Source organism: Syngnathus floridae, chromosome 2 (genome assembly GCF_059516105.1).
Source record: "Syngnathus floridae isolate MCC-2025c chromosome 2, RoL_Sflo_1.0, whole genome shotgun sequence".
Classification (NCBI taxonomy): Eukaryota; Metazoa; Chordata; class Actinopteri; order Syngnathiformes; family Syngnathidae; genus Syngnathus; species Syngnathus floridae.
The window spans coordinates 8,368,815-8,379,479 of NC_142414.1; the positions used below are offsets into that span (position 1 = coordinate 8,368,815).

The 10,665-nt window shown below is 44.6% G+C and overlaps 1 protein-coding gene across 17 annotated transcripts; it reads left to right on the plus strand.

Annotated features, from left to right (window-relative positions):
* The first annotated feature begins 398 nt into the window (after positions 1–398).
* On the plus strand, positions 399–9,984 carry abi2b (abl interactor 2b). 17 transcript variants are annotated; one of them, XM_088368995.1, is made up of 12 exons: positions 399–585; positions 2,012–2,179; positions 2,884–3,060; positions 3,835–3,852; positions 4,302–4,405; positions 5,185–5,331; positions 5,864–5,985; positions 6,152–6,340; positions 6,688–6,852; positions 7,347–7,430; positions 7,817–8,002; positions 8,380–9,984. In XM_088368995.1, exons 1-12 carry the CDS (start codon positions 469–471, stop codon positions 8,553–8,555), a joined length of 1,653 nt encoding a protein of 550 aa, XP_088225121.1. In that variant the 5' UTR covers positions 399–468; the 3' UTR covers positions 8,556–9,984. The 17 variants fall into 17 exon arrangements, with proteins under 17 accessions (XP_088225121.1, XP_088225125.1, XP_088225126.1 ...); XM_088368994.1 differs by having other exon boundaries at positions 400–585; positions 5,861–5,985; XM_088368999.1 differs by lacking the exon at positions 5,185–5,331 and having other exon boundaries at positions 5,861–5,985.
* The last annotated feature ends 681 nt before the right edge of the window (positions 9,985–10,665 follow it).

Sequence of the window (10,665 nt, forward strand, 5' to 3'; positions counted from 1 at the left end):
GGGGGGGGGCACAAAAATGCTGCCTTGTGCAGAAAAACATGCACATTGGATAAACTAACATTGCGTACTGATTAATTAATTATGGGACGTACAGTTTTTCTTTAGTCGTGTCTTTAGTATCTGAAATTAAAATGACACATTTTGATACATCAGGCGAAAACATTCCTCCATCCACGATCCATTCATCTTCACTTAACCAAAGTCGGATTGCAGAAGCAGCAATTTATGAAAACTTCCCTCATTCCCCCCCAGACACTTTGTCCAGCTCCTCCAAAGGAATCCTGAGGCGTTTCCAGCTCAACCGAGAGTATGTGTCATTGTAATGCAACAAAATGACCAGATTAAAAAGATCAAACTCGACCGTGTGGAGTACAGACACATTACAGGATTGTCCACCCCATACTTGCAGTACCGCACACAACCGTAGCGGCGCCAGTGAGACCACGCTGCCTCGCCAAAGATGTGAAAATGGCGGAGCTACAAATGCTTTTGGAAGAGGAGATTCCAGCAGGTCGCAGCGCTCTGCTGGATAGTTTTACTAATTTGGAAAGAGTCGCCGAATATTGCGAGAGCAACTATGTCCAGGTAAGCATTTTCCGGTATGTGAACTCGTTTTTCTTAATGGCTATTCGCATGCGCTACAGTTCGCTGCTCGGATAGCTGTTGCTAGTATGCTTTCGACGAGATGCGGTGTTAGCCAAGCTCAAATCAGAGCCAACAACAGTGAGCCGATGTCACGGGCTCTTTCTCGTTGTCCCGGGGTGTGTTTAACAAACACGATCTCGAAATAATTGCCACTCCCGTGGTACAAAACACCTTTACGACTTTTCCAATCGCCGTGGGCTAGTGTGCTAGCCACATAGCTTGCAGCTGTCCATCAGGTTGCGACGTTTGAAATTGCCGTGATAATCAGTTGATTTGATCACTGGGATACAATTGCGAGCTGTCTGTGAATTGTGTGGATAGAGGACGAGAAATCGGGTGTACATCTGATCATCTTTGGGCGACACATTTTGTCATAGCCGTGGCAGTGGGCTGATTTATGATCTTGTGCTCAAATCGTTTTAAGGGGTGTTTTCACGTTGCCTATTTTCATCTTAGTTACTCGTGTAATATTTCTTTATTACATTCATTTTCAAGGTGGCATGGCGGCGTTTGTGACATTTTCGTCCTTTTTGTATGATACGTTTGTTAACCCTCACACCTCCTTTTGTTGATGACGTTTGGCATCTAATTGAAACTGTTTGCTTGACAATTTATTGTACAGTGAAAGGTATTTTGTCACGGGTGTGTTAGCAAAATGAGAGTTTGGGAATATTTTGCTTAAATCCTGGAAGAGCAGGTCTGACAGGTTGCCTTACAGGCGAGTGCTGCTTTTCACACCCCATAAGACTACACAATCACTGCCATGCTGAACTTCCTGTAATAAATCAAGATTTTTCCTAGACAACTTCCCTTAGTGACAAAATAATTTTGTTTCGTTCTGATGCGAACTATGTTGTCATAGTGGAGTTACGGCAGTTTCACAGCCTTTACCGCTCTCAATACATTCCCTCGATGTCAGCAGGGAAGTGGAATTTCCATGTCAGCCACGATCCATTTGCCACTTTGATTTCGTTCATAAAGTCACCAGGCTTTCCTAGTTTTGTTTTGTATGCATCATCTACAAGTTTTGAAGGCTTCAGTACTTTGGAGAATGTCAATCTGCACACTGGGGTCGATTCACAAAGCTGTATTTAATAAAGTTGAAGGGTTTTTTTTCATCACTTCAGATTTCTATTTGTCTTATTTAAATATGCATCATGTTTTTAGCTCTTGGGTGCATGGGAGGTTCATTAAAGACTAAATTGTCTCTCGAGGCTAATAATTTGGTCTATATGTCCCCCTGTGATTAGCTGGCAATCAGTCAAGGCCTTTAGCCCAAAGTCAGCTGGGATTAGAGCAACAGCAGACACTTTCATCTTGTGTCATTACCACACCATTCATTAAATGTCACCACTGCCTCTTCCAGTCCCCAGATAAGGAGCGAGCACTGGAGGAGACCAAGAATTACACCACTCAGTCGCTGGCTAGCGTGGCCTACCTGATCAACACGCTGGCTAATAATGTGCTGCAGATGCTGGACATTCAGGCGTCGCAGCTGCGTCGCATGGAGTCTTCTATCAACCACATTTCTCAGGTGAGCTCTGAGCTGCTGAGATGCACATTACAGATATGACGGAGAAGCCCTGTTGGCTGCGTGCGATCCATTTCAACATGCTTTATAGAGAGATGATTTATCAGCCAAGTGACACGGTGTTTTATAATTCTGCCCTTCTCGAATGTGCTTTCAACTGTTAAATGACACTTGAGTGCACACATGTCAAGGCCCGAGGGCCAGATACGGCCCGCCGCATAATTTTCGGTGGCCCGCAAAGACAAATTGCGCATTGAATTAATACATCAATAACAAAATTTCACTTTTAAAAAATAGATATTTTTAGCAATTTTTATTACCTTTCTTTTTTTTTTAATATTTTTTATTTTCAAATATTTTATTTCAATATTTCATTTTTAAATATTTGAACCATTTTTATTAATCTCTGTTTTAAAAACTAATCATTCATCATATATATATACACAATATGAGACGTTCATACATTTATTCATATTTATTTATATATAAAAACTAAACTCTCTCTCACACACACCCACACAAATACACAAATAATTTACACACGATTGGACATTTAAACACAAAACAAGCCTTGCTTTAAAAACAGCGTCAGTGCTAATGCTAAAGTCCCACTGACACGCTAGATGGGGAATTAGCATTAGCCTCTGGGAGATATCGCTTCAAATGATGCTGTAGGAAGAAACTAACAAGCATGTTTATGTCTTCAGACGGTGGACATTCACAAAGAGAAGGTGGCCAGGCGAGAGATCGGCATCCTCACCACCAACAAGAACACGTCCCGCACACACAAGATCATCGCGCCAGCCAATCAGGAGAGGCCGGTGCGCTACATTCGCAAGCCCATCGATTACAGCCTGCTGGATGATATGGGACACGGAGTCAAGGTAAAAGCAAAACAAAAAGCGGGCTCTTAGTTTTATGTCGGGGCGCTTTCAACGTCATTTGAGCCCATCACTGGCGGGTTCTGGTCCAGACTTTGGTGACTTGTTGCTAAGTTTCAATAAAGTGCAGTTTTATATCATCAACAAAAAAAATTTCAGAAATAAATTGAAATCAGTTTTTTTTTTTTAATCCAATATTTTGAATTCTATCCACTTTAATTCATCAATTCATCATCGATCTCAAACGTTAAATATTCAGTTCGATTTTTCTACTAGAGAAAATGCCTAAAAGTAACTACGCAAGTAAGATTTTCTTAGACATTAAATCTGAAAATTAAAAATGTATTGTCAGTGCCAGTGCCTGGCAACTCGATTTATTCTGGTCCGATGGAGGCAAAAAGGCTAAATAAACTTAATTAGGGATGATTAGGGAAAAACATTGAATGTTGCCAATTTGCCATTTCAAAATTGGACAGCTACTTTCTCTCCACCATTAATCAGTTGTGCTAATGCTTTGGAGATTCATTTGGATTATCTCTTGAGATCTGTGCAAACATAATGCTTCATGTTAGCTTTACCGAATACCAGCTTACACCCATTTTCATTTTGCTTATTTTTTTGTCTGTAATGTTTGAAAATGCTTGTCGAAGGCTTCTAAAAGGGAATAACGCTTGCGCTGTTGTTTTTCCTCTTTTCTATTGCGCACTAATCTGCTGATTTTCTTTCTCTTTCTCCCTCTCTCTGCTCCCCTTATTTAATCTTTGTAATCAACCATAGTGGTTGCAAAGGTTTAAGGTAAGATTTTTAAAGCTGGCCCCTCAAAGTATTTTTATTTTATTTCTGAATGCCGCTTTTGTTGTTGTTGTTGTTGTAAATTGCTGTGGAAGTACTTGGATTTTCGTTTTAAGGAGTAGTTGGATATATATTTTATTATTTTTATTTATTTTATTTTAAGTACTTGATATATATATATATATATATATATTTTTTTTTTTTAATTTTGTTATTTTCATTTATTTTATTTTAAGTACTTGGATATATATATATATATATATATATATTTTAATTTTATTATTTTGATTTTTATTCCAACTTCAAAACCTCAGTCACTCAAACCAAAGAGAAACATGATTTAAAATGAGTTCCCAACTACTCCTTTGAAAAGTTTTTGTTTGATTGTTTTTGAAATGATGCTAGTCTAAAAAAAGATGCTTTCTCACACCACTCGACTTGTTTTCATTTAGGCCAGCGCTCAGAGCATGAAAGCCGGCGCCGGTGGGCTCCCTCGCACCAACCCACCAACACAGAAGCCTCCCAGCCCACCTATGAGTGGGAAAGGGACCCTCGGGTATGTCATCTCTTATTTTTCATTCACATCGGCGTTTGCTTTGTCTTTGTGCTCCTTGTCCAGTACTCGCTTTGCTCGTCGAACATGAGATGACGGGAAGTCAACACTTCATCCAACCACAAGCAAAAGCTTTCAAAGCAGGAGCTTTTTGCCAGGTTTTTGTTGGATCGTGGAACCTGTTTGGTCAGCTTGTCGCTTTGGGGACCTTGCCGAGTCTCGAGCTTGGTCTTTGTCTGCCGAAAAGAATTTGCTGGATTTGCGAGTGACTGTGTTCCATCTGCTTTGTGACTTTTCTGCTGTGTGGTTTTGCTCGGTGTTTGTCTCTGCAAGAAGCATGTCACCACAGCTGCACCTCCATAATGGATCCGATGTTGCGGTCTTTGGCTAAAGACTGACATTTTTTTTTTTTTTTTTTTATAACTCTCCTTGAGTTATTTGGTATCGGCTTGCCCATTGTCGGCTGCCGCATATTCTTCATAGCAATATTTTGCCTTTACACCTGAGCCGTTAATTTTATTTTTTTCGTCAATTGAGCACATCAGCCTATGCTTTTTTTATTTTTTAGCTTTCGACTGAATGCGTCAGGCGTTGTCGTCATGCATCGGTTGCGCCCAGCTGTTGCTACCCTCAGCCAGCCCCAATGTTCCACCTGTCGTTCCCCATTTTCTTTAAGTTTGCACTTGTTTGTTTCCCGCCTTTCCCCCCCTTCCCTTCTCCTGCAATTCTCGGTGGATGCCCCTCCACCTCACCCCACCCCCAACCCCTCGACCCTCTCACAGGAGACACTCCCCATATAGGACGCTTGAGCCGGTGCGTCCTCCCGTTGTCCCTAACGACTACGTCTCAAGCCCGACGCGCAACATGGCGCACCCCCTGCCAAGCCCAGCACGCAATGCATCTGTTAATCAGAGGAACCGCACGTACAGGTACCCCCCCCCCCTCCACCCCCTCCCCAGCATGCCTCACTATGTGTAGAACACAGGCCCCGCCCTTTTATCCGTCTCCTTTCCTACACTTGAACCTGACCCAGCGCTCGATAGTCCTTGTTCCGAGTCCTGACTCTCAATCTCTTAAAATATCGGGCAGCAGTACACGGCCCATGTAACATAACCTCAAAGTAAAACTCTTATTCAGGATGATCGTTTGATGTAGGATAGCAAAAAAAAAATATATCTCCGTCTGTTGCGCAAGAGCATTGCCAAGAAAGTCCAAATCAAATCTTTTTAGCTTCATCCATTCTCATCTCACCGCAACACTGCTTTGTGCTACTCCGGCGCGTCACATTTGTCTTTTTGTGTGCTGTCGTAGCCGTGCGGCTTTTGCTAGGCTGCTTTTGATATTTGTGACATCATTGGAGTGATTTTCTCTGTGATGGCTCATGCTGTGCTAAACGTGGAATCCCCACAATGTGGTGGCCGTGCGTGTCTTTTGACCTCTTTGCTGACCCGCCACCAGCAGCGGGAGCAGCGGCGGCAGCCACCCCAGCAGCAGTCGCAGCAGCAGCCGGGAGAACAGCGGCAGCGGCAGCGTAGGCGTGCCCATCGCCGTGCCCACCCCGGCCCCGCCCACTGCCTTCCCAGGTACCGCCCTTGTTTGTCCGCTCGCAATTCTACTACTCTGGCGTCTGTGCACTCTTTGAAAAGTTTGACGTGAATGATCCCGAAGGATTGTAGAACGTTCCTCTTCTCCCTCACCTTTCACTTTCTCTTCTTCCTTTCTTGCACCTTTTTCCCCACCCCGCTCCAGCCAACACGACTAAACCTCCACCCAACACCGCCACCACGCCTGGTCCCCTACCCCCTGTCCTCGATGGCCCCCCTCAGGCTTCTAACCCACCTGCCGAGATCCCGCATGTACCCCCGCCCCCTCCCCAGCTCCCCCCTTCTGCAGCCCCCACCGGCACAGGACCGGCTACTTATGGAAACGCCGCACAAGGTGAGTGGCACCCAACGCGGAAAGCCGAATCATCTCAGCTGAGCTTTATGGTCCATACACGGATGCGTGAAGCAGTACTTCACAGCTCATTAAGGAATACTCTTTTTAGGGAGTACTCATCTTAATGCTGCCTCTGTTCCCATGACCCCCCCCCCGTGCATCTTTTCAACCTTCACAACTGTTCTGTCATGATGTGTTGCGCATGAGAATTCAGCCTTTGTGATGGTGCCACTACCTTTTTTCTTGTGCTGTATTTATTTTAAAGTGGTGACCCCCTTTCCCAGAGCTCTCTCAAAGGGAGAAGATAAAATGTGTTCTAAATGTGCTCCGTTGTCTCTTGGTGGCAGGTGCTCCTCAATTCTACAGCATGAACCGCCCGGCGCAGCCCACTCAGAACGCCCATGTGGGAGGATCGCTGCCGTACCGACGCCCCTCATCCGTCACCGGCCAGCCTAACACGGCTCCGAACCAGAACCAGCTCAATGGTGGACCACACTTTGCCCAAAATCAAGGTCTAAAATTTTGCTCACTTTTGTGTATTGTGCAGCTCAGGTTGATTTATTTTTTTATTTTTATTTTTTCCCTTCAAGTGTTTGAGTTGAATGTGCATCAGATTCTGTTCATATTCTCAGACCGTTGAAAACAATATTCTGTCTATTTTTTATGTTGCTGCTGTTCTGGATATCATCGCATACCATTCAGACACATGGCATCAATTGTCCAAGGGTTTAAAATTACCACAAGGTGTCGCCAAAGCAATATATGAAATTCAACGCATTTCAACATCGATTCTTGCTACCAAAATGACACAAAATGAAGTCATACTATAGAAATACAAAGAAAACGCCAATTAGGTGTTGTTGTTTTTTTTTTTTTAAATATGAAAAATGTGCTCATATTATACACGTCACTTATTCATCAGAAATATTTAGCATATGTTAAAATGACCTGAGCTGAGTCTACTACCCCTGCCCGCTCCATCTCAACACTGTTTTGGCACTTGCAGGCCCACTTGCGCCCCCTCCCCCTTCCATGCAGATCACCCCTCAGCTGCCCCTGATGGGCTTTGTGGCCCGAGTTCAGGAGACCAGTAAGTGGTTCGACTACCTTCTGCATGACCTCCATCTCTACACGCGGTCGTCACGTCAACATTTGGGCAATTTATTGTCCCAAAGTCATGATTCGGAGAGCTTCATTTACCTTCCACAACTAGCCTCGTCATTTTCAGACTTGCTTGAAATCAGCATGGCCTCTTAGTTGTCATCCTCGGTCACTTGCTTTGGCTTTTATAGAGAAACGCATTGAACCTGCAAAGCCCCTTTTTCCCACAGCAAAATGACAATTGAATCTTTTTGTTTCATGCATGTCATGGTCCTTTACTCCAATGCATGGGAATGCCCACCTTCTTATGTCAATTCCAAACGATACTTTGTTTTGATGTGTGCTCATATATTTTATTTTGTGCACCCAACCTAGTCTCAGATGTGCCACCGCCGCCCCCTCTTGCGGACGAGCCAGTCTTTGAGGACCCTACACCTCCTCCTCCCCCACCAGAGGACTACGAGGACGACGAGGAAGAAGAGGAGTCGGCGGTGGTGGAGTACAGCGATCCGTACGCCGAGGAGGACCCGCCCTGGGCGCCACGCAGCTACCTGGAGAAAGGTTGGCTCAAACTGCACACCATCTGCAAAAAAAAAAAAGTCAGATACAAGATATATATTTACTAAAATATGATCTAACGTATGGGCTCAAATATATTCAATGTGACATCTGGACTTGATAAAGGCAAGAAATCATGCATTGCTGATTCTGTTGTATAAATTGCAACAGGTGGATGCACAGGTTTAGTGTCACTTCTGCCGTCTAGTGGAAGACAAATGTATTGTTCTGTCTTGCTGGACATGAAACTAAGAACTTGGGCCAGTTAACATTCAGACCTTCTATTTTTATTTATCGTTCAGCTTGCTCATGGCCAATATGGCTACATACAGACATACAAATGTCGGGTTGTTGACTGTCCCCCTCGGACTGTCGCGCAGTGGTGGCCATCTACGACTACAGTCGGGACAAAGAGGACGAGCTGTCCTTCCAGGAAGGCGCCATCATCTACGTCATCAAGAAGAACGACGACGGCTGGTACGAGGGCGTGATGAACGGAACCACGGGCCTCTTCCCGGGCAACTACGTGGAATCCATCATGCACTACGCCGATTGAGAAACGCCCCTCGCCCCTCCTCTGCGCAACCACGGAGACGAGCAGGCAGTCGGGAAGAGGAGGGAATGAGGGGGAGCCGAGGGTTAAAGGTCAGACTTTGAACAGACAGAGCACGATCACCTCCGGGATGGGACGCCGAAGAGAGCCGACGCCCGGTCCTCCTCTCCGCCCAAACAACCACTACTTCCCCCCCCCCCCCTTTCTTCTGTTTCTTTCTGGCCGCCGGTCGATTTGAAGAGTGTTACGCAACGAGGCATTTTCTTTGAATTTGTTCGGCCAAATTATTTGAGAGTCGACTATTTAGTTTGAATTTTTGCGCGCGGTCAAAAAACGGAAAGGCGGGACAGAGGCATTGGACAGAAAAAAAATTCTCCTTGGACAAACACGGAAACATGCAGCAAGTGTTTGTACGCGGGCCGGGCTTATGTTGGAAGTGCCGCACCAACCGACGGTCATGATAAGCACATGCGGTGGCTTCAGAAAGTGTGTATTATCCGTTTACGCTAATGGGCGGTCACGTGACCTTCCAAAGAAGTAAGGAGTCCCATCCTCCGTTGCACAATGTGCGGCATCTCTGGTGAAGAAGAGAAGTCTATCAGCCCTCGGCTCGGAACTGCCCACTGGCAGTGTTCCGAAGCGCTTGGGTTGATTTCGCTTTTGTTTGACTTCTCCGAAAAGGATTTGCAGAGTGGCATGTTTCTACTTGAAGGAAAAAAAATGGCTCTATTGTGATGATTTGTGTCTTAATATTTTTAGATATGCCGTGATTATTTTTTTTTTGCCCCACCCCTCCCACCAGTGATGATGCGTTTTATTTTGAAGACACTTGTGCCATATTGAGATGTGAGTTGCAGTTGGATAGAGTTGGATGGCTTCTCTCCCCCCCCCCTTCCACTTTTCTCAAGTTGTTTTAACCAAAAGAACATGCGTTTGTAGTGAAGCGATGTAGAAGAACTAATATAAAAGTGACGAGATTTCTTGAATATGAAAAGACGCCTGTTGTGTTGACATGGTTTTGACCATCACATACTTTTGTTGTCTGTCGGCAGTGTGAAGGGTGTATCATCTTAAATGCGCTTGACAGTGTCCGGCATAAGCGCCGCCTCAGTACTTAAGCCAGAAACTTTATTTTCTATATTAAAAAAAAAAAAAGAGAGAGAGAAAATTATTCCAGTGGGTCTGTATGTGAGTCTTGCATGCCATGATTATCTGTGCTTTCCCCCTCAAACCCACATGGCAAGATGTGATATTCTAAAAAGCAGTTGTGGCCCGCCTCATCCAAAGAAGGTAGTGTACATCCACCTCGGGACATTGGTGACGAGGACAGGTGACAGTCCGTGATGCCATTGTGTTGCACATTTTCAAGCAGGAGTCTCATATTTGTAAAATCCAGAGAACAAAGACAATAAAGATACAGTATAAGGATTCACTTGCACTGGTTCTCATTGTCTGGGAGATTCCGAATCAAAGAAAGGATTGTTTGAAATGCTCCATGTCGCCTTGCATGCTCAGACAGAACTAATGCATGCAGAACTCGTTTTGAGATGGCGCCTATAAACCACTCTGGCAGCGAGAAGAGAGATGGGGACTTAAATGTAATTTTCTCTTGAGGCCCCCGAGGTGGAGAACGACAGCAATGAAAAGTGGGCTTAACGTGTGCAGACAGGGTACTGACAGTGAAGATGAGGAGTGAAAAGTTATGTTTATTAGAGAGGAAGGACATGTTCCAACAATCTTATACTCTGACCGCCATTTGCCACCCGACTGTCACTCAATTAAAAAGATGATGCGAGGAAGCAAAACCACCAATTACTCGCAGTCTTGTTTACCTTGTTCAAGTTCTTTGGCGAGTTGGCTGGAATGCGAATTGAGATGACGTCACCCTCCCCTCAACCCCTCAAGTTGTCTTTCATGAGCTTTTTCTCGCGCTGGAAAGAATGCAAAGTTTGCACCTGAGACCGGGACTGAAGGAAAAGACATGTCTGAACAGTGAACGCGCAGACACGCATATGGAAAATGATCACGTGTTGTCTCGTCCGTAGGCTGACTCAAAAACCGCAACTGTAAATTCAAATTAAGTTTTATAATTTTTGGGGGCTGCCCTAAATTG

Excerpts from the sequence above, each read along its gene's own strand:
- abi2b (XM_088368994.1), top strand. The coding sequence starts at position 469 with ATGGCGGAGCTACAAATGCTTTTGGAAGAGGAGATTCCAGCAGGTCGC. Across the intron at positions 586-2,011 it reads GCGAGAGCAACTATGTCCAG|TCCCCAGATAAGGAGCGAGC; the intron begins GTAAGCATTTTC and ends TGCCTCTTCCAG. Across the intron at positions 6,341-6,687 it reads TTATGGAAACGCCGCACAAG|GTGCTCCTCAATTCTACAGC; the intron begins GTGAGTGGCACC and ends TCTTGGTGGCAG.